This window comes from Drosophila subpulchrella, unplaced genomic scaffold (assembly GCF_014743375.2).
Source record: "Drosophila subpulchrella strain 33 F10 #4 breed RU33 unplaced genomic scaffold, RU_Dsub_v1.1 Primary Assembly Seq44, whole genome shotgun sequence".
NCBI lineage: Eukaryota > Metazoa > Arthropoda > Insecta > Diptera > Drosophilidae > Drosophila > Drosophila subpulchrella.
The window spans coordinates 403,386-428,022 of NW_023665655.1; the positions used below are offsets into that span (position 1 = coordinate 403,386).

Sequence of the window (24,637 nt, forward strand, 5' to 3'; positions counted from 1 at the left end):
CCTTGATTTGTTCCGCTCAGATTCCAGCCGTTCCCCAAGCGAAGAAGAGGGCAAAGAAAACTCTTATACTACAAATCTCTTTCTTATTTGGGGCTTTATTCGAAATGGCGAGAGCAGACAGGTAAATGTATCCCTCTTGCAGAGTCTGACAGACTGGGGAAACGTAAAAAATGCTCGGGAATTGTGAATAGCTTTGCAAACATCCCTAGAGAAACTTTGGATGGCACACAACCTAAGAGCCACTCACAAGACTCCATGAACTCAATTTGTTGGCTGGTTTAATAATAGTTTCAAGTACTCGCAGTTCCTTTGCAGCATTTGCGAACTGTGCGTTGCGCTAGCTAATAACTGCACAGAATCCACAAAAGAGAGGAAGTGCGAGCACGTCCACTTACGCTTCTCCCTCAGGCCTTCTCTTAGCTTCCACATATTACAAACAAATGAATGGTGCGCTGCAAGTTACACCGCTTGGCGGATTCAATTGCTTATCGACCTTCGTTCCGAGCGTTACAATAGTCGAAAGAAGTCCCAGTCGCATCCGCACTCCCAGTCGCCTCTCCCTTTAAGTTGTTCAGTCTCATCCCAGCGCCCGTGGCAGGAACAACAACGCTTACGCACGCTTCTGGCAACGCGGTCGTGAATCGAGTAGAGCTCCCGTTCGGAATAAATAATTCTGCTTGCAGTCGTCTCTTCGAGTTTTGAAAAATCCGAAGGGAGCGGGTATCGCGAGTGTTGAGATTCGAATTGGTATAGAGAGCATTTTCGCCCTGCAAGATGCGGCAATTGTGCACCTGCGGCTGCCTGCAGCAAAGTGCTGCAAAGTGTGTGAAATGTGCCACATGAAAAAATGCACCAGATGTTCTTAAACATATCAAAATAAAGCAAAAGTTAGAGAATCTTTTGGTGCCCTTGTGAACAGTGCTTTAAAGTTGAAGAATTTTTATTTTTTTTGCTACGTTTTTTGACAAACTACAAACGGAATACAATCAATATACACCTTAAGTCAACTATTGCCTATTTCAAAATACTTGGAGTATTAAGGTAAGTTAGTTAAGATTGAAAAATGGGTTTTATGATCTAGAAAATAAGTACAAAGAAACTTTTTAAAAATTCGTGACCATTCTTGCTTCAACGCTTAAAGTGATTGTGATATGTATGTATTCTGAAACGAATTAAGTTGATAAATAGTAGTGGATATAAATTAAATGAAATATTTAAGGAACATTTCCAAAAAAAATTGGGCTTGGCAAGTTGCAGTTAAAAAAAAAAAAATTAACTCTCATAATTAATTAAAACAAGAGAGGACGCTTAGACGGGTGCCCCGACTATCTGATACCCAGATAAGGGGAGTACGAAAGAAAGGGAGATATGCAAGTAGCAAATCGGCTGATTTCAAGATTCGAGATTGCTCATATGAATCAAGTTAGCAAAACAACTTTTGATATCCAAACTTTTTTCGTATAGACAATTTGCCGTTAAATATCCGTAAAAAGTATAAGGTGTTCTAATATGCATCAAGTTAGCAAAACAAGATTTGATATCCAAACTCTTTTCCTATTGACAATTTGCCGATAATTATCCGTAAATTATTCGTGAAAGAAATAAATTTGCCGGTCCATTTTTTTTTTAAATTATAAGGTGTTCTGCTAAGTTGATTTCAAGTTAGCAGTACAACTCCTTGAACTTGAACTTTTCCAAAATGTTTTAAACTGGTATTTTGCCGTTATTTATCCGTAAATTATTCGTGAAAGAATTAATTTAGTCGCTCCATTTTTAAAATTTATTTTTTAAAAAAACTTAGTTGCTCTGCTAAGTTGATATCAAGTTAGCAGCTCAACTCCTTAAAATTTAACTTTTCCAAAATGTTTTTTACCCGATTTCGTTCAAACTTTCAATATCCACGTTATTTTGGGTCCTGATTACGGGAAAAATAGTCGAAGTTGGCGCAAATAACGGGATCATGAAAAATAACGGTAAAAACTGTTTTTCGTAAATATCTTCGAATATATTAACCTAATCAAAAAGTTTGCCAAGGAAAAGTGAAAGCTATTAATGAAATGAGTAATTTATGTTTTATACATTTTTTTCTGTAAAACTAATAGTTTTCGTTAAAAACGCTTAATAAGATTACATTTTCACAAGGTTTGAAAAAAAAACCGTTGGAGCAAACTTTCTTCATTTTGCCCGATATATCGCACGAAAGCTTGTTGTTATATCGGCGTGTCGATATTGATATCGATGTCACTCGAGGTTTTAGTGATGGTCCGACCAAGACACGAGAACGACATTAAAATTTTTAGGAACACGAAATTAAAATAATAAAGCCTAAATGAAAAGTAAAAGCAAAATAGAAATGTTGGAAAGAGCATTTCAGTTGTCGTAGCTAAAAATAAGGTAAGAAAACAAAATCAAATTCAAATTATAAAACAGAAATAAAATGTATTAACCAAAAAAAATATAAAAAGCATTTCTAATGTCTCAGGCAAAAATATTTTTAACAAAAATTTGCCTGCTGCGCTTTACTTGCTCGACTCCTTGCACTTCAGTATGTTTGTGTGTACCTCACTTTTTTTCGCTTTTTGTAAATTTTGGTTTTTTTTGACATTTTCAAAATTTGGTTTTTTTGGTGTTTTTTCATTTTTAAATAGCAAAACAATTAAATTAGTTTCCGGGACATACTTTCCTAATGTCTTTCAATAGTAATGAAATCGGGTCAAATTTAACCTTTGTAGCCCGTCGTCGCCACAAAAATTCGCAAAGATGCTCGTCCAACTTGGCTTTGTGAACGCCCCCACGAGACAAATTACGCCGCATCGACCGCCAGGAAGACTCAATATTTTGGGTATGAGCACCGGTTACCGAATCCACAAATTGTTCCGAGTGGTTGACGGTCTTGTGAATATATCCCTCGGCTTCTAAACCAATATACCCCTTCCAGCAATCTGTATGAATTTCGGTCCCTGGTTTAACATGTTTTTTATTAAGGATAACAGGGTGTCCTTGTCCCTTTTATTGTCGGGACAGATTTCTAATCTATAATTTTCGGGAATTCTCGCTCTATAAGTCCCAAAATCCACAAAGCTTCAACAACGCGACCGCTTTCGAACTTCCGCCTGCCAATATTACATTCGTCTATTTCTACAACTTTGCCTACACCTCCAATAGGGCCCTGCTCCTCAAAATCTGTATCCAAAGCTGCCATACAAACTTCGCGGCAAAAAGAAAATCTGTCTGCCAGAGTTTCTGAGGAAACAGTTTGATCTTCTGTTACGCTACATTCAAATATAGTTTGGGCAAACGAAAAAGAATTTGCAAAGCAATAGGTTATAATGATGCATGATGCTGGCGACATATGACACTTTTCCAGTTACGTGTTCTTCGCAACACTTTTGGAATGGTCCTGCTTTCCCCTTTTAACGTATCTAAATTCCCCGAATATTGATTTATGATCTAACAAAATCATGCTCTGCTTATGTTTATGGCAATAGCAGTCTTTGGGTATTAACCCCACATCCCGCAGCCATTGCAAAGTACTCTCCCGGGTGCTCAGAATGGGGACCAATTTGAACAAATTAAGTTCTTCCATTTTCAGGTCTTCTTAGTTCAAGCTTTGAATGCATAGTGATTGTATATTTCGCTAAATGAGAAAAAGAAACATGAGCACGATATATCTTTTAAAAAAAATCGAAAAAGGTCCATCACCTAAAATGCTGTTATCGATTAATCGAAACTATCTGACGCCATTATTATGGCGGGATATTGCAATATTTATAAATGTTGACCTCCTATTTAAAATATTTCTTTTCCGATTTTTCGAAAACCATTAAGTTTTCGGAAAAAATGATTATAACAAAAAAGATCCGTTTTATAAATATCTTTTATTTTTGTCTGAGACATTTTTTGATTTTCCTTATATTTTCGAAAAAAAGAGCAAAAAACAAATATTTTTACGGTTTTTACTATTATTTTCCAAGATCCCGTTATTTGCGCAAACTTTGACTATAAACTAACTAAACTGACTAAAAAAATCGGGCGTTGGAGCTAAACGGAAGTTTATCCAAAAATACAATATATGTTCATAACGAATAAAAAGTTAAAAGTTAAACATTTTCAATGACGTCACAGCTGGACTATGATGTATTGGCAGCTTTCATGGTAGACGATGTTTAACACTCACTGCGTTTATGCGATGGCCATTTCACGCTTTCATTTCTTGAAATGGGCTGATTCGTGTGTGCATAGACATCGTTTTATGAATTCGACAACACACGAAAGGTGACTATGAATTCAACCTCAAAGCGTGAAATGGTGACAATTAAACTCCGGTAACTCTATATAATTATCGGACTTGCCAGATCGATATAAATACACCTTACATTTAACAAATTAATTTTCATTCAGTGCCAATGGAAACTAGTTTTCATCTTTTACTTTGACGGTAGAAAAAATGTTATACTTGCACACTCTTTATCTTCAATACTAGCAAGATTATTTCATGCGAATCGAAAAAAATAATTGGTTTAATAATCGCACACGCCCTATTCCACCGGCCCGGCTTCTCTGTCAGCTGAGATTGATAAAATGCATGAACTCGGCCTTGTCGCAAAGGAGCTAATTTTGTTTCACGCTTTTAAGAAATCATGAACCCCTTAGCGTAAACATAGTAACTGGTGTTGTATTGGCCTGCGTTTCTTGATAGTAAAGCTGCATTTCAAAAAAAGGGAATAAGGGGAATTCTTACAGTGCTAAGGACCACTAGACGTTTTTTTTTCCAATGTACACATACTTAAAATAAGCGCATAAAAACTAGAAAAAAATTTAAAAAAATTAATTAAATTAATTCTTTTACGAATAATTTACGGATAAATAACGGCAAAATACTAGTAAAAAACATTTTGGAAAAGTTCAATTCAACTTGATATCAACTTAGCAGAGCAACTTAGTTTTTTTAAAAAATAAATTTTAAAAATGGAGCGACTAAATTAATTCTTTCACGAATAATTTACGGATAAATAACGGCAAAATACCAGTTAAAAACATTTTGGAAAAGTTCAAGGAGTTGTACTGCTCACTTGATATCAACTTAGCAGAACACCTTTAACAAAAAATGGAGCGGCAAATTTATTTCTTTCACGAATAATTTACCGATAATTAACGGCGAATTGTCAATAGGAAAAAAGTTGTCAAAAGTTGTTTTGCTAACTTGATGCATATCGAGACTAATACATTTTAGTTACAATTTTTTTCTAGCATGAAAATGCGCGCCAATGCGTGGCAAATTATTTTTTTGGATCAATGGATAGGTGTTGACGAGACGAATCGATCAACCGATAGGTATTGACGAGACTAATACATTTCAGTTGTGGTCGCCACAGATTTGGACGGTTTGTGGGCTTTAGAGTGGGCGTGGCATATTCGCGTGACAAACTTGAGCTGCGTATAAGGCTACGGAATCTAAATCTGATACCCCAATTCTCTACTTACCATTTATTGAAGTTTGTGGGTGGATTGTGGGCGTTAAAGTGGGCGTGGCAAACTTTTTTTTGGTTAATCGATAGGTATTGATGAGAACAATAAATTTCAGTTAAAATTTGTATTCTAGGATCAAAACTGTAGGAGCCACAGTTTTAGGCGGTTTGCGGGCGTTAGAGTGGGCGTGGCACCCTGCTGAAACAAACTTGCGCTGCGCAAGAAGCTCTTGAAGCTGCATGCCAAATCCCAACAGCATAGCTCTTATAGTTTTCGATCTCAGTGTTCATACGGACAGACGGGCAGTCAGACATAACTAGATCGACTCGGCTAGTAATCCTGATCAAGAATATATATACTTTATGCGGTCAGAAACGCTTCCTTCTGCCTGTTACTTTAACTTTTACTTTAACCCTTAACTCTACGAGTAACGGGTATAAAAATATAAAAATGTTTGATAGAAATATTAAATATAGAGGCTGGTCGCATTTGTACTATTAAAGTATTATTTCAAATGCAAAAAAACACTTATTATTTTGTTAATAAATTAAATCCCTCCAGTGAGCTTCAATTTAGGCTTCTTCCTCTAATTCAACTCTCATTTACCCTAATTCGGTTGACACCGCTACCCCAGGTCATTTTTTAAAGGCTGGCGAACACAACAATCATACAAATGTATTCCCAGAAGTGTCATTCTCCTATGCATTTCGAGCGTTATTTCTGTTTCTGCTTCGACGAGACCTTGTAGCTGCCCACATGGCTACCACCGAATTGGCCCAAGTCAACTCCTACTCCTCCATGTCCAAAAAACACACCTGATTCGAAAACAGATACAGAGAAACCTATACATGCATATGAAAAGACTGTACACAGGTGCTACATTTTCTTAAATTTCTTACCCACATCACCCTGGAGCAGTTATATTGTACCGCAAGAATAAATCGTTTCAATCTCTCTGTGTTTGATTGGTGGTTGGACATTATTGCCTGTTTTCATACCCTTGCAGAGGGTGTTATGATTTCAGTCAGAAGATTGCAACGCAGTGAAGGAGACGCTTACGACCCCATAAAGTATATATATTCTTGATCAGTATTACTAGACGAGTCGATCTAGCCATGTCCGTCTGTCCGTCCGTTTCTACGCAAACTATCTCTCAGTTTTAAAGCTATTGGGCTGAAATTTTCCCAAAAGTCTTTTTCTTTTGACAACTATATCTTATAGCTGTCATAGGAAAGATCGGAAAATTGGTGGGAAAATAATATGAAACAAATCATAGCTTCGGTGTTTTTTAACATATAACCAAGAGAATATCTTGGAAATAACATTTTTTTATTAGTTCTGAATTTCGATTTTAATGTTATCATAATCGGACGACTATATCATATAGCTGCCATAGGAACGATCGGAAAGTTGGTGGGCAAATTATATGAAATAAATTATAGCTTCGGTGTTTTTTAACATATAACCTCCTACGCTTGGAAATAACATTTTTAATTAGCTCTAAATTTCGAATTTAATTTTATAAAAATCGGACGACTATATCATATAGCTGGCATAGGAACGATCGAAAAATTGGTGGGAAAATAATATGAAACAAATCATAGCTTCGGTGTTTTTTAACATATAACCTTCTACTCTTGGAAATAACATTTTTTTATTAGTTCTGAATTTCTATTTTAATTTTATCCTAATCGGACGACTATATCATATACAGGGGTGGTCAAAAGTATTTTCACATAACAAAAGTTAAATACAAGTATACTCATAATTTGAACTTACTTCTTGTTAACTTTGGCATCAATGGAAAGGTAATTTAAAAGCCGTTTGAATAATACAATACATTTTGTAACCCATTCAGTACTTATTGAAAAGGACGAATTTGTGTGAAAATCTACTTTTTGAACTTTTTTCCTCGACTTGAAAACTTAAATTTTGTTGTGCAAAAAGTTTCTTCAAACAAAAATAATAGTAACTGCAAAAAGAATTTTTCAAAAATCATTTTTCTTATATTTTTTATGATTTTTTGAAGGTGAAGAAAAATGATTTTTTGAAGGTGACTTCAAAAAATCATAAAAAATATAAGAAAAATGATTTTTGAAAAATTCTTTTTGCAGTTACTATTGTTTTTTCTTAAAGAAACTTTTTGCCCCGCCCACTGTAACGCACATAACGCTTAAATCTGTCTACCGCCGGTAACGTCCATAACGCTTAAATCTGTCTACCGCCGGTAGGTGCCGCATTTCAATCTCGCTTTGCTGCTTGCATATCTCCATTTCCCTTTGGTCCCTATAGCCGAGTAACGGGTATCTGATAGTCGAGGCAATCGACTTTAGCGTTCTTCCTTGTTTATTTTGAGGCCCCCAAAATTTTGTGTTGCCTATTACTTTTGAACAGTTGATTTCCGATTTTGACAGTTGACAGTTTTTCAAGTGAGAATACAAGTAGGTTAATAGCGGAGGTATTTAACACCACCACCAACAGATCCAATTTTCTAAATTTTCACTTTTAAACTTTCACCGCTCTTGCACCTATTGATTGATTACAGTAATCGGACGATTGCAGAAGATTTTAATTTCTTCGTGTACATATGGTAGTCGCCGTCGCACACCCTCCTGGTGCGCTTTGTCATTACTTGTACTGCCGTCCACAGTGATTTATTAAAATGACCTTGGCTCTCTTCTAGTTATTCTCCCTATTTATCCAATGATTTTGGTTTGCGAATATTTATTGATTAACATAAATATCATATCAGGTTCTCAATTTTAATAATAATGTTTATTTTATTATGGTTAAAAAGTATTTTAACACTGATTCAATGTTTAAAATTAAATCAAAATGTTAATGAAAACTAAAATATTAAGGAGCTAAGAAAACAAAGAAAAAAGACGCAATTTCCGCCTCGCCGTGGAAATAAACCAGTGGTGCCCACACAAATACAATGAAATGTTACCCACCCAGTCGGAAATGACTGCATTCCGGAACATGATCTTTCATTATCGGGGGTGTCACAGAAATCTCTTCCAATCAAATTTCCCCCGAAAAGCAAATCTCGGTGTCAAAGACGTCATTTTTGACGGTTTCTAAGTCCCCAGTAACTTATAAATCCTTGCCAAGAATAAACCTTTATTTAAGACAACACTAATAAAATCTATGAACTATTTTTTCAACATATATCCTCCTACGCTTTGAAATAACATTTTTCAATTAGTTCTGAATTTCGAATTTAATTTTATCAAAGTCGGACGACTATATCATATAGCTGCCATAGGAAAGATCGGAAAATTGGTGGGAAAATAATATGAAACAAATTATAGCTTCCGTGTTCCTTAACATATAACCTCCTACGCTTGGAAATAACATTTTTTAATTAGTTCTGAATTTCGAATTTAATTTGATCAAAACCGGACGAAAAAAAACGAATTATAGGGTATACAAACTTCGGCTTGCCTTTCTTTTTTTTCTTTTATTTGGTACAATATGCGCTTTAAACAAGTACGGTTTAATGGGTTGGTTTCCAAACCAACCGTCCCCAAATCCGTAGCCGGTTTCTGTGACACCCCTGTATAATTCCATTTATAAGTCCAATTTTGATAGTAGCCGCCTCCACTTCTACCTGCTACTATTCAGAACTGCTTCAATCTTCTGCGCTGCCAAGGCGAGCCCCTTGGATGTAACGCTTGTATCTGTAGATATATTTGAGTCAGTAACGCCATCTAGGAGTCGCTGTGGGAACTAGGGAGTGGGGATAAAGAAAGTCGGAGGAGAGTAACAGGATGAAATGTTAACCTCATTATGGGGCATTGTCTCTCCTCTTCGAGGCCTCAACAAGGGTTAGCGCCAAACTCGGGCGTCTATAGCGGTAATTTCCTTTCTACATCTCATAAGAATTAGTTGTGCGTGACTTCAAGTTTTTCTAAAGTTTATAAAGTTCAAGGTGCAGATCCGTTTGAGCTCGTATTGCTGGCGAAAGTCTTGAGGAGATCGGCAATCATTTAGATTTGTGTGTCAGCATTGAGCGCTTATATAAGATTCGCCGGTAGAATAGGCCTGACAGCCTGAACTGTGGAACCCAAATCGGTAGGTCCTTTGGAGCCCGCGGCACAGAGCATTGGAAGCAGCGATCGTCGGCCAGATGTTTTGTTTGGGTCTTAGTTTTCGATGTAAGTTCCAATTGAGAAGCGGATGAGCAAAAGCAAAGTAGTTAGCCTTGAGTTCCACTCAAGAGGCTAATCTTCCAACACCAGTCTTTGAGCGAACAGTCGTTTCGCAACCGCGTTTGAAGGCGCCTTACCCGCACGCCCGCTGGCAGTCGAGGGAAGAAAAATTCTCCAAGTCTGATTTATTTTCATAACTTTGAATATACATACGGCTTTGAAGTATACGTTATAAAATTAATTAATTAACTTAAGTTCGCTTGCATGTTAGACAGCACGTTTGATTTAAAATCCATTTAATGTACCCATCAGTTTTGTTTTGTTCCACTTTTAAGTTCGCTTCTTGAAGATACCGATAATTATGTTTTTTTATATTTCCTATTTGTGTACTTTCCAAAAGTAAGTCCGGCTTTTATCCTTACCATATTATTAAGATACACACGTTTCTAAAAGGAATCCATTAATGGCCCGGCTAACATGTCCCTTTGAGACCCATGGACGATGGGGCTGATATGGTCACAATGTGTTTTAGGGTCTTAGCAGCCTTAGGTAGGGAGGGCAAATCAGCCCTCGAACATCTGAGGTCTGGGACGCTCAGGGGGATTTTCCGATGCAACAATTAGCCTTTTCCTTAACTTTAGCAATTTACCTCTCTCTAGCTAAAATGTCTAGTGATCCCCAACCGAGCATCGCTTGTCCTTTTGCACGCAATTACATTTTTTATCGTAATGAGTATAAGCACCTTGGGGGTCGTGGCAAAAACAGCACACTGATTGCTGGCGAGCTCACATTCACAATTGCTCATTTTAGCCAGATTATCTTTGAAAACAGATTTTACTTCGGGAAAAATCAAAAATAAATTGCTTGATTTCGATTAGTCGAATAGGAAACGGAGAGACTGAAGTCAAACAAGTTTGGTCTTCCGGCCACGGTCTGATCTATATTTGATCGAGGAAGAACAACTATATTAGTACCAGTACCTGAACCCTATATTTTTCAACGAGGCGTTAGATTTTATTTATTTATTTATTTATTTATTTATTTCGCCAACGGAATTCCTTGACTGGCTACTTCTACAACTTAACAACTTATCTTACGTACTAAAATTTACAAAATAATTGACTAAACTATGCTTAAGAATTGATTTACTTGAGAAGAAGTCCAATTGCATATTGGAGTGCGTTAGACTCATATAAGGCCCTATAGAGGGGCCCATTTTGGGAATAATTTGTCCGCCGCAGCTCGAGAAAAAAGGTATCAAAATTCCGAAGTTGTCTAGAAGGGGCGTGAAAACCTACTTTCGAGAGTAGTTCTGGACAGTCGATTCTACCATCCACCAAATCAGAAATGAAGCAAATGGCGAGGATACTTCTACGATGCTCAAGGGATGGTAGGTGAACAAGCCTACATTGCTGGTGGTATGAAGGAGTAGGGTCTAAAAACCTTAGCGGCAACATAGCGAATTTTAAAAATTGTTTCTGTAGTCGTTCTATTCTATTCTATTCGTTCTATTCCAAATAAGAGAAGCATATTATAGTTTAGATCGGACAAATGCAAAATAAAGCGCAAGTCTGGTGTAGGGATCCGTGAATAGTGAATTAGTGAATAGTGATTTTGTTTTCCACATCAGACGCATAGGAACTGCAGGCATTGACGTTTTTTTAAAGCCGTATTGCCTGACCACAGATGTTGTGCAAAATTAAATATAAAAACAAGAAAGGAAGTTAACTTCGGCAAGCTGAAGTTTGTATACCCTTGCAGCTATAATTATTAAATTTAAAAATACAAAAAATGATATTCCCATTAGTATCAGATAATATGTCAAAAAACACCGAAGCTATAATTTGTTTTATATTATTTTCCCACCAATTTTCCGATCGTTCCTATGGCAGCTATATGATATAGTCGTCCGACTTTGATAAAATTTAATTCGAAATTCAAAACTAATTAAAAAATGTAATTTCCAAGCTAAGAAGGTTATATGTTAAAAAACAACAAAGATATAATTTTAAAAATTTTTTTTTTCGATTATTCCTATGGGAGCTATAAGATATAGTTGTCCGATCCGGCTGGTTCCGACTTATATACTACCTGCACAAGATATAAGACTTTTGGGAAAGTTTCAGCCCGATAGCTTTAAAACTGAGAGACTAGTTTGCGTAAAAACGGACGGACAGACAGACAGACGGACAGACTGACATGGCTAGTTCGACTCGGCTAGTCATGCTGATCAAGAATATATACACTTTTTGGGGTCGGAAACGTGTCCTTCACTGCGTTGCAAGGATATAAAAACGGAAAATGTCTTGCCCAAAGAACAAATTAGTTTTCTCAAAAATCGCTTTGGAGTTGCTGTTATTATTTTTTTAAAAAATGTTTGATGACCACGACCAAGGGGAAGTTTAGGTATTCTTGAATGCAGTGTGAGAAGCTTGGATGATAGACATAAGCGTCTAATCGCAATCGCACAATCGGAAAGCCGCATTTGTTGTTGTTGTGTTGGCACAAGCAACAGGTGTCAGGCGACACACACTTGCTTTCTCATTTAAGATCTTCATTTTATTCTCTTTTTTTTTTGTTGCATTTATTCATTTCCGATTTCTTTTGGTTGTTGTTCTTGTGTTGCTGTATAGTATATGAACCTTCTTGTTCAAATACTGGGTTTATGCTTTATAGCTCGAATGCTTAAATCCAACACATATGCCTGTAGAAGATACCTAGAAGAGTCTTTCCCAATTGCAAAATCTTGAATAAAAACATATTTTTTTATACTTTCAATATTTTGCATTTATTTTTTGAATAAGTGAATTTTGCTGAACAATGTTATTTAGGTCCAGCTCCGACATAAGAAATTTACTAATAACCATTTCTAAAAGAAACAGAAAAAAAATTGTTTTTTGTTCAGTCAAAATAAAAATAAACTAGAATACATTACCTTTTACAATGAAATATGTTGAGAATCGTTGGATGCAGTTACACGCCAAGTAATAATCGTACAGCTCACGATAAGCACGCAATTTCGCACCCTTTGTTGAGAGGGACACTTAAATATGTTAAGCAAATGAAAAACATTTAGAAAAAACGAAGCTATATTTTGTAAACGCACAAATTTGATGCAAAACCGCACCGTCCACAGACAAATCGCGCAACGAAATGACGCTCGGGCGAAAAATAATAGCGTGGGTCAAAAGGAAGTCCCGAGAAATTTTCCGAAAAAATGGGTAACGGAAAATTACCGTGACCTCTTTTTATGGCGTGTTTTACACACTACTATCGTCTTTCTATCGCGCAGAAGTGTCTCAAAAGTTACTTCTTCGCGATCCCGACCCTTTTTGTTTATGTAAAATGCCCTTCAGTTCTGCAGTAGGGACGCGGTGACATGGCTCAACGCAAAAAGCTTTTTTTGTGCCTAATACGCTGTGCCGCTGTTGACGTCAGCAGAGCAGTCGGCGCAGCCGTAGAAGACTGCCCACGAAAACGATCGTGCAACAAAGAGAGGCAGATATTCGGATATTTCCCTCTCTTTCTTGTCTTATAATTTGCCTGCACTCCGCTCATTATTGTGTATCGAAAATATACAACTTATATTGTTTTATAAAAGTAAATTATTTGATTATAGTAAAATTAAGTAATTTGGATTTACTTATAATATTATGTTTACTTATTATACATTTTTATTACAATATATTTTTTTAGTGTAATTATAGAAAATTAGTCCATTAAAATCGATTTCAATATTTAAAACTTTTTAGTATTAACATTTTAAAAAAATTCATATTGTATTTTTTACTCAAGAAGTAAAAACTATATAGTCGGATATTTTTCGCTTTAGAAAGGGTATAGGTGCAGTGGCACTCGCCAACAGCGAAGAGAAAACAAAAGAAATCAAGTAAAGGGAAGGGGTTAGAAGAACTCTTGGTGCATTCTGTTTGAGTGATTGAAAGGGAAGCATCGATTTTAATTGTGCGCAGCAGAGTTACTTTAATCGTTTCTTAGGGTTAATATAATAAAGTCAGGTTAGTGTTACATTAAGTTTAAGATGTTGTGCATTGATCTTAGTTTAAAGGAAGTTGGTTTTGAAGGAAATGATCAAATGTTTTGTGCCAAAAAAATCCCGCAAAGGATTTATACACAGCTCTAAAAGGTAAATATAAAAATAAACAAGTAAAACGCATTTTTAATCATATGCCCATAAATTTTTTTAAGGAGCGTTGGCCAAGGACTCCGAGGACCCGGACAATTGTTTGAGAAAGGCGATGACGAACGTGAAAAACAAATTAACAAATCAAAAAATCAGAAATACTAACAATAATTGTCCCTTAATTGAAAATCGGAATAATACAATCTAATTAAAATGAATTTAAATGTAATTTAAAATGTATGTATTTTAAATTCTATATTTTCAAAAGTGAAAACTCATGAGAAAAATTCGGAGTTTAGCAAGTGATTTCACTTGGGACGTGTCACTTGCATGTGATTTCATAAGTGAAAACTAATTGAATATATTTTGAATTTCACAAGTTATTTTACGTGGGACGTGTCATCGGCACGTGACAGGCCATACGACAAATGAGTATAAGGAACAAGTGAAATCCCGTGGAACTTCGTTAAATTTTTATTTGAATTTTCACTTGTGAAAAAGCGGACATCCCATACAATTGTCTATATGGAGTGTCACTTGTTCTTCACTTGTGCAAGGGGACATGTCCCGCGGTATTCACAAGGTGATTCACAATCAATCTGAAGGGTATCTGCATGCAAAAATTATTGAAATCGGACCAGTCATTAAAAAGTTATAACCAAAGAATAATAATTACACCACATGCAGCAAATAAACTTTTTTACTAATACGCCACCAAGCCGCTAGGGGCGCTATAGGCTAGTTGACGCTGTAGGCCAAGGGGCGCTATAAAAGAAGATAGTTCGCGCTATTGCCTAGGTGCAGCGTGACCGCTCCGGAAAAATCGAAAAATACCATTTATCCTTCAAAAATATACTAAAATACTCTATTTCATATTTCAGAATGTACCACTTAAGTACCATATAAAATGAATATTTGAATTAGGTATACAAATATATGAAGCCTAGTACTCAGATCGGCTAAGAGTTTCACTAGTCGAAAAATCTTATTCTTTGTAGTGTGACCGAAGTTTTCAAAGTTCACCCGCAATGCATGTAGCATGGTCTTACTGTAAAGCAGCTGGGTTTGTTGCCAAATGGAAAACAAATCAATTGGAGAAATTTAAAAAGGAGGAGTCTGCTGGTACACAAAGAATTAAAAAAAAAATAAATGGAATGTTCAACGAATGTTTTTATTTATGCAAATGAGTAGTGGTTGGCTATGGCTTCTCCATCTGTTCCTTAGCGGGCGCCCTATTTTCCTCCTTCCTATAGAAGCCAGCGCGTCCTCCAGCTCCACTTAAGCTACCTAGTAGCTGATGGTGGTGGTGTCCGGAGAACTCGTCGGAGATGGTGGTTCTGCTAAACAGATACTTCTATTAGTATAACGCAAACAAATATTTCTGGCGAGAAAGTACTCACATCGACGAAATTCGCTAGCTAACCATAGGAGTGAGCGAGAGGCACATACGCAGCGAACGCTTTTCGTCGGGTCTGTTTTTCAGCGCGGTACTCAGATGAGCTAAGGAACTACCAGAAAAAATACCAGATTTAGCGAGTGAATTTCGATGAACGCCGCTAACCGCAGACATCGCTCGATCTCCGACGAGCTCTTCATCGAGGACCCCACCTCCACCACCTACTTGACAGCTAAAGCGGAGATGGAGGACGCGCCGGCTTCTATAGGGAGGAGGAAATAAGAAAGATGGCGAAGCATCCGTGGGACGAGAAGAAAGCCTTAAACTTATAATTTACATAAATAAAAACACTTGTTGAACATATCATTTATTATACCCGTTACTTGTAGAGTAAAAGGGTATACTAGATTCGTCGGAAAATATGTAACAGGCAGAAGGAAGCGTTTCCGACCCCATAAAGTTTATATATTATTGATCAGGATCACTAGCCGAGTCGATCTAGCCATGTCCGTTTGTCCGTCTGTCCGTCCGTCCGGATGAACGCTGAGATCTCGGAAACTATAAGAGCTAGGCTATTGAAATCTGGCGTGCAGATTCCTGAGCTTCTTACGCAGCGCAAGTTTGCTTCAGCAGAGTGCCACGCCCACTCTAACGCCCACAAGCCGCCCAAATTTGTGGCTCCTACAGTTCTGATGCTAGAATAAAAATGTTAACTGAAATGTATTGTTCTCATCAATACCTATCGATTGACCCAAAAAAAAGTTTGCCACGCCCACTCTAACGCCCACAAACCGCCCGAAACTGTGGCTCCTACAGTTTTGATGCTAGAATTAACTGAAATGTATTCTTCTCATCAATACCTATCGATTGACCCAAAAAAAGTTTGCCACGCCCACTTTAACGCCCACAAACCGCCCACAAACTTTAAAAAATCGTAAGTATGAACGCGGATATCTCGGAAAATATCAAAGATAGAGAAATGGGATTTAAGATTTTGATTCTGTAGCCTTGTAAGCAGCGCAAGTTTGGAAAACGCCCAAATCTGTGGCGCCCACTTTCATGCCCATTTTCATGCCAGATAAAAAATTTTAACTGAAATGTATTGGTCTTGTCAATACCTATCGATTGATCCAAAAAAAACTCTAACGCCCATAACGCTTAAATCTGTCTACCGCCGGTAGGTGGCGCATTTTAATCTCGCTTTGCTGCTTGCATGTCTCCATTTCCTTTTGATCCCTTTAGCTGAGTAACGGGTATCTAATAGTCGAGGTACTCAACTATAGCGTTCTTCCTTGTTTTTATTTTTAAATTTAATAATTATAACTGCAAGAGTATACAAACTTTGGCATGCCGAAGCTAACTTCCTTTCTTGTTTTTTTTTATCATAATTTTTTAATTTTATCATAACCGGACGACTATATCTTATAGCTCCCATAGGAATGATCGGAAAATTGGTGTGAATATAATATGAAACAAATTATAGCTTCGGTGTTTTTTTACCCTTGCAGAGGGTATAATGATTTCAATCAGCGTGTGTCTCGGATCCCTCCGAACTTATTTAACGTGACGTGTTCCGCCCTGAAGGGATTACTGCCACCATTACTGCCATATAATGCACGGGTCTAGATTACGCGCCAAACCAACGCCCTGGACTAGCAGCTATAGCTATGTACATTGGGGTGGTCCAAAAAATGAAAACTAGTTCTCACCATTTTACACGGTACATTAAGGTCTGTAAAAAATGTAATCAAAAATTTTAAAAAATTTTGTTGAGACTTAGACCTTGCGAATCGTCCTCAAAGTTTGCTTTAATATTACTCATACCAGAAAATTTTTCGAAAAAATCGATTTCCCACCCCCAATTTTGTCAACATTCTAAGCTCAGTCAATATTAGTAAGAAATGGGCAATTTTGAAATGTTTTTGGTTGGACATCTAAGATCCGAATTTGACACAACGGATTTACCATCTAAGAGATCTGTATTATTTAGTGTCCTCTATAGGACTAGATTTTCCGGAAAAACATCGTTACAAAGCGCCAAAGATGTAACACAAATGCTAGTTACCATTTTGAGTCAAAAGGGTATGTCCGGCCTCACCATCATATTATTAAATCCATATCGCGGCTTCACAAAGATTATTTAAGCCTAAAAAAATGTTAATATAAAAGGAGAGCCTTCTTTGTCCTTCCTCATTTGGGTATAAAAGTGTTTACAAAAGGTCCATTTATGAAACGTTTTTTTTTCAAAAATAAATAAAACTATTTGCGAAATGTTTTAAATGACTTATTATGCAACTCGAGGATTTTAAAACCTTATTGTCAATATTTTCAAAAATCAAATCGAATTCCATCTTGTACGACCATCCAAATTCTGGTATTAGCAACTAGAAAAGTTTTTCAATTTTTAAAGCTTTCAAAGTAGTTCGGAAAGGTGACAAACGAATTTGAGAAATAAAACCAAGTGAAGGCCACCCATATGAAAATAATATATTTGATCAAGGGCAACAGAGCGTATGAGTTATAAACTTTGAAACCAATTCGCAGACCCTAAAACGCGTTTTTTCCCAAAAATTTCTTTTGGTATACATTAAATACCTCAAAGCGCACCGTATAGGCGGGTGAGAGTAGGGCCTTAAAAATGTCCATACAAATGTGGAGCGCCCTAATGTACATAGCAACCACCCCAGTAGCAATACAAGTACTTACTTGTCCGGCAAGCACTTCCCCTTGCGTAGGGGCGAGATCTATCTATAATCTCTACTGTTCTGTGGGTCACAGCACCCGAGTTGTGTAACGCAACATCCACGTCGAGCCCGGAGACTCTACCCGCTATTTAGGTGTCAACCACAGCCACCGCGATACTTCCACAAGGGGGCCGACCTCAATGAGCAGTCTTGGAGCTGCTTAGCCCGTGGTACCGAAATTACAGGCTCGGTAGGCCTCACCCCTTCAGCTCCGACAAGCTCGGATGGGGCAACCATTGCCATCGCCTCCTACGACAAGCTATGACATGCTGTGGCAGTATTCTTCGCCGCTACCACACGGCAAAATAGGGGTGGGACTACCGTCCCAGCGCCTGCTGTTTATCCCTCGCCACATCCATCCTTCGCCTTAAGAAGGCAGCGTCGGCAAAAAGTCCTAGGAGACGCATCCGTTCTGGGGTCTCGACTACTCCCGCGACGATCCATCTACCCTGGTCTCGAACGACTCCAAGGCCAGACATAGTCTCCTCTTGTACACGAACGCTGCCTCTGGGAAAAACTCGCGAGTAACGGAGCCGTGTTCCGCGCGATCCCATCTGAGTTGCCACTCATTTAGCAGACGTTCGTCTAGCAAAGCCATCTTAGCTTTCCAGTCCAACACGGACAAGTCCTGTCCGTGGAGCCAGTCGCCCTCGTCCAGGGGAACATCCTTCCTCAGCTTGAACTTCACTGCGATCCTGTGAGCGTCCAAATCCATTGGAGGAGCACCAGCAACCACCTGCAGTGCCACCGTGGACACCGTGCGGCATACCGGTAGGCATCCTAAAAGGATGGACCTCTGGCACGAGGTGAGGAGTTTAAGGGACTTGCTCTACTCACCGCCTTGTACCAGACCGAGGCACCAAAGATTGCACAGGGGAAATAATATGAAACAAATTATAGCTTCGGTGTTTTTATACCCTTGCAGAGGTTTTCAGAAGTTTGCAACGCAGTGAAAGAAACGTTTCCGAACCCATAAAGTATGTTTACGTCAAAAGGGCGTTTAATTTCAGGAGGCAGTGTCGAGCGGCAGTTTTATCCAGATGTCTACTTCTCGCACGCTCGAACTGCCGTCCGCTCTCCCTCTCCATCTCTCCCCTAAGTCTCCGCTTCGCTCTGGAGCGCTTAAGTTAAGTTAGGCTTAATGAGTTCTTATTTCCAAGTGTACGAATAAACACCTATGCCCGTCGCGCGAAAACCCCAAACTACACCCGTGTTTTTTTTACCCTCCGTTCCTGGGACTTCATCTATTCCAGCGATCAAGCCACCCCGCCCCAACAAAGTATGTATATAGTTGATCAGCATTACTAGACGAGTCGATCTAGCCATGTCCGTCTGTCCGTATGAACGCTGAGATCTCGGAAACTATAATGGCTACAATACAAATCTCAACAAATTTTTTTTTTATTTTTGATTACATTTTTTACAGACCTTAATATACCACCAATTTAGAGAACTAGTTTTCATTTTTTGGACCACCCCAAGGCACACACATGGAGTCGACGATGACAATATGAATGATGATAATCCACAGACAAAGCGGGTAGCAGTATGTTCTCTGTATGGCGAATTTTCCGTTCAACCAGCTCATTCAATTGACAGACCTGAGTAGTCCGACAGAGGCAGCAAGGGCGGGGCAGCCAGACAGGAGATCAGCTTTGATGCCCTCCGAAATTATTAATGACACATAATACCAGCTAGAAGTGTCTACATTATCTAGTCTGATGTTAAGCCGATGGAATGAATTGAAATGTGGGTGCTTAGATAAATTTAGCCTTATTTATTTTGCGCACTAGGTTAGGTTCATGTTCTTGAAACTAATAAATTATTCCTAAATTTCATCTGATCCGTTGCCTGGCATATACGAATCCTGTCTCGAATTATACTATTCAGTCAAAGATGCTTTTCAAATATCTTTTCCAATTCCCCTATCCCATTTGAATTGTTTTTGCATTCATTGCTGTCCTGTGTGAATTTTTCTTAGCCTTTCCTTTCTGTCATGTGATGACTATCCAGTTATTAACCTCTCATATTCCCAGCGTTTTGATTGCTCCGCGATTCACTATGATCACCACTTTGCATGCATACAGTCTAGAATTTGCCATAGTTTTTGCTTGGACTCATTTCTTTTCTTCGCGTCTGCCATTTCCTTCTCACGCTTTACTGCCTCGCTGTGATTTCCGCTTGTAAAAGATATCTAGAAGAGTCTTTCCCAATTGAAAACTCTTGAATAAAAACGTATTTATACCCGTTACTCGAAGAATAAAAGGGTATACTAGATTCGTTGGAAAGTATGTAACAGGTAGAAGGAAGCGTTCCGACCCCATAAAGTATATATGTTGTTGATCAGGATCACTAGCCGAGTCGATCTGGCCATGTCCGTCTGTCCGTATGAACGCTGAGGTCTCGGAAACTATAAAAGCTACAATACTGGGATTAGGCATGCAGATTCCTGAGATTCCTGCCCACTCTAACGCCCACAATCCGCCCAAAACGGTGGCCCCTACAGTTTTGATGCTAGAATAAAAACTTTAACTGAAATGTATTGTTCTCATCAATACCTATCGATTGCCACGCCCTTTTTAACGCCCATAAACCGGCCACAAACTTAAAAAAATTGTAAGTATGAACGCGGATATCTCGGAAACTATCAAAGATAGAGAATTGGGATTTAAGATTTTGATTCCGTAGCCTTGTAAGCAGCGCAAGTTTGGAAAACGCCCAAATCTGTGGCGCCCACAATTTTCTTGCTAGATAAAAATTTTTAACTGAAATGTATTGGTTTCGTCAATACCTATCGATTGACCCAAAAAGTTTGCCACGCCCACTCTAACGCCCATAACGCTAAAATCTGTCTACCGCCCACATAACCATATATTGAGATCACGGGTAGGTGGCGCATTTCAATCTCGCTATGCTGCTTGCATATCTCCATTTCCCTTTGGTCCCTTAAGCTGAGTAACGGGTATCTTCCTCGTTTTGACTAGAAAAGTGGAGCAAAAATTAAAAACCTCTTCAATTTATATGTGTATCAGAACTGCCAGAGCAAAGACTTGTAGAAAACCAAGCCAGATATATAAATATAAGTATTCATAACAATAGCAACAATTTTTTATATTTTGTGTTATTATACCCTTGCAGTCAGAAGTTTGCAACACAGTGAAGGAGACGTTTCCGACCCCATAAAGTATATATATTCTTGATCAGCATGACTAGACGAGTCGATCTAGCCATGTCCGTCTGTCCGCCCGTTTCTACGCAAACTAGTCTCTCAGTTTTAAAGCTATCGGACTGAAACTTTCCCAAAAGTCTTATATCTTTTGCAGGTAGTATTTAAGTCGGAACCAGCTGGATCGGACAACAATATCTTATAGCTCCCATAAAAATAATCGGAAAAAAAATTTTTTTAATTATATCTTTGGTGTTTTCTAACATATAACCTCCCAAGCTTGGAAATAACATTTCTTAATTAGTTCTGAATTTCAAATTTAATTTTTTCAAAATCGGACGACTATATCATATAGCTGCCATAGGAACGATTCGAAAATTGGTGTTAAAATAATATGAAACAATTCATAGCTTCGGTGTTTTTCAACATATTACCTCCAACGCTTGGAAATAACATTTTTTAATTAGTTCTGAATTTCGAATTTAATTTTATCAAAATCGGACGACTATATCATATAGCTGCCATAGGAACGATCGGAAAATTGGTAGGAAAATAATAGGAAACAAATTATAGCTTCGGTGTTTTTTAACATATTATCTATTGGACTATTGGGAATATCATTTTTTGTATTTTTATACCCGTTACTCGTAGAGTAAAAGGGTATACTAGATTCGTCGGAAAGTATGTAACAGGCAGAAGGAAGCGTTTCCGACCCCATAAAGTATATATATTCTTGATCAGGATCACTAGCCGAGTCGATCTAGCCATGTCCGTCTGTCCGTCTGTCCGTCTGTCCGTCTGTCCGTCTGTCCGTATGAACGCTGAGATCTTGGAAACTATAAGAGCTACAATACTGGGATTAGGCATGCAGATTGCTGAGATTCCTGCGCAGCGCAAGTTTGTTTCAAAAGAGTGCCACGCCCACTCTAACGCCCACAAACCGCCCAAAACTGTGGCTCCTACAGTTTTGATCCTAGAACAAAAATTTTAACTGAAATGTATTGTTCTCATCAATACCTACCGACTGACCTAAAAAAAAGTTTGCCACGCCCACTTTAACGCCCACAAACCGCCCACAAACTTCAAAAAATCGTAAATATGAACGCGGATATCTCGGAAAATATCAAAGATAGAGAAACGAGTTTTAAGATTTAGATTCCGTAGGCTTGAGCGCAGCGCAAGTTTATTACGCGAATATGCCACGCCCACTCCAACGCCCACAAACCGCCCAAGTCTGTGGCGCCCACAATTTTCATGGTAGATAAAAAATTTAAACTGAAATGTATTGGTCTCGTCAATACCTATCGATTGATTTAAAAAAAAACTTTGCCACGCCCACTCTAATGCCCACAACGCTTAAATCTGTCTACCGCCGGTAGGTGGCGCATTTGCTGCTTGCATATCTCCATTTTCCTTTGGTCCCTTTAGCTGAGTAACGGGTATCTGATAGTCGAGGTACTCGACTATAGCGTTCTTCCTTGTTAAATTTAATAATTATAACTGCAAGGGTATACAAACTTTGGCATGCCGAAGTTAACTTCCTTTCTTGTTTTCTTTTGCGTCTTATGAAAGTGGCCCCATCATATTTCCAACAGTACCTTGTAGGGTATCGTCACAGATATTGCCGAATAAATGTTCTCCACTATTTTACTTTAATAAATATATTTATGCATTGCAGATCTCACTGCCTCTTTAAAAGAACTGCTATGAAGCACTTGTCGTCAAGCGAAGCGATTATCATCAACATCATCATGTTCTCCCGCCAGTGCCTTTCCAACACCACCTGCTTAATACCCACATTCGCTGCTTTCCGCCCTCCAATCCACACCCTCCGATGGAGATGGGAGCTCAGCCTCTGGGCGATGGTGATCACCAGCGGCTGCTTAATGCTCAACGCGCCGACAACAACGGCATTTGATATCGGTGAGTTAAATGCTGTGATTTGAAATTACTAGAATGCAATGTGCATGCCACGCTTACCCTACCGCCTACAAGCGCACATAACGCTAAAGTCTGTCTGGACACATTTTCGAAGATTATCTTTTAGTGTAAATTGAAATTGGTTTTACTGATCAATACCTATCTAAAGTATGTAGCAGGCAGATCAAGATCACTAGCCATGTCAATGTCAATTAAAAGAATAACCCCAAGCACAAGGAGCACCATACAGCGATATTCCTCTGATTTAAGCATGCACTCCTATATATATTCTTGATCACGGTCACTACCCGAGTCGATCTAGCCATGTCCGTTTGTCCGTATGAACGGACAAAGTTTGTTTTATTAAAGTGCAACGCCCACAGGCGCCCACAAACTTCTAAAGATCGTCCGTATGAACGCCGATATCTCGGAAATATTAAAACCTAGAAGGATGGGATGAAGCAAATAGTTTCTGGAGATTCTTGCGCATTTTAGGTGTATTTCATAAGAGTTCCACTCGTCAAATCTCACATGTGACCTCACGTAAAAATTTTCGAATAATTGAGGCCGATTCCTCTTACCACGCCGACAATTTATTAAAAACAAGGAAGAACGCTATAGTCGAGTACCTCGACTATCAGATACCCGTTACTCAGCTAAAGGGACCAAAGGGAAATGGAGATATGCAAGCAGCAAAGCGAGATTGAAATGCGCCACCTACCGGCGGTAGACAGACTTAAGCGTAATGGGCGTTAGAGTGGGCGTGGCAATATTTTTTTTTATCAATCGATAGGTATTGACGAGACCAATACATTTCAGTTAAAATTTTTTATCTAGCATGAAAATTGTGGGCGCCACAGATTTGGGCGGTTTGTGGGCGTTAGAGTGGGCGTGGCATATTCAAATAACAAACTTGCGCTGCGTACAAGGCTACGGAATCTAAATGTGAAATCCCAATTCTCTATCTTTGATAGTTTCCGGGATATCCGCGTTCATACTTACGATTTTTTGAAGTTTGTGGGCGGTTTGTGGGCGTTAAAGTAAGCGTGGCAAACTTTTTTTATGTCAATCGATAGGTATTGATGAGAACAATTAATTTCATTTTAAATTTTTACTCTAGCATCAAAACTGTAGGAGCCACAGTTTTGGGCGGTTTGTGGGCGTTAGAGTGGGCGTGGCACTCTACTGAAACAAACTTGCGCTGCGAAAGAAGTTCAGGAATCTGCACGCCAAGTCTCAATAGCCTAGCTTTCATAGTTTCCGAGATCTCAGCGTTCATCCGGACAGACAGACAGACGGACAGACGGACAGACGGACAGACGGACATGGCTAGATCGACTCGGCTAGCGATCCTGATCAAGAATATATATACTTTATGGGGTCGGAAACGCTTCCTTCTGCCTGTTACATACTTTCCGACGAATCTAGTATACCCTTTTACTCTACGAGTAACGGGTATAATAATGTTATTAAGAAATCGTAAGCAAAATTAAACAAACCAAGTCAGAACCATTCTTGGTTCTTTGTGTCTTATTCTTTCGCATCTTATGAAAGTGGCGCTATTATATTTCCAACAGTACATTGTAGGGTACAAAGATTTAATTTTTTTTGGTTGATATTATATCGTTATGTCTTTCTTTTCTACAG

At 38.3% G+C, this 24,637-nt stretch overlaps 1 protein-coding gene across 3 annotated transcripts in view; it reads left to right on the plus strand.

Moving 5' to 3' along the window:
* The first annotated feature begins 480 nt into the window (after positions 1–480).
* The window catches only part of LOC119562399 (discoidin domain-containing receptor tyrosine kinase B), a 272,877-nt gene continuing 248,720 nt past the window's right edge, over positions 481–24,637 (plus strand). For 2 of the 3 annotated variants that reach the window (XM_037875592.1, XM_037875595.1), the window contains exons 1-2: positions 481–1,041; positions 22,749–22,993. In XM_037875592.1, the coding sequence (XP_037731520.1) occupies positions 22,777–22,993 (217 nt within the window). In that variant the 5' untranslated portion in view covers positions 481–1,041; positions 22,749–22,776. Of the gene's footprint in view, positions 1,042–22,748; positions 22,994–24,637 lie in introns of those variants that run through there. The other variant, XM_037875591.1, reaches the window with a different exon arrangement.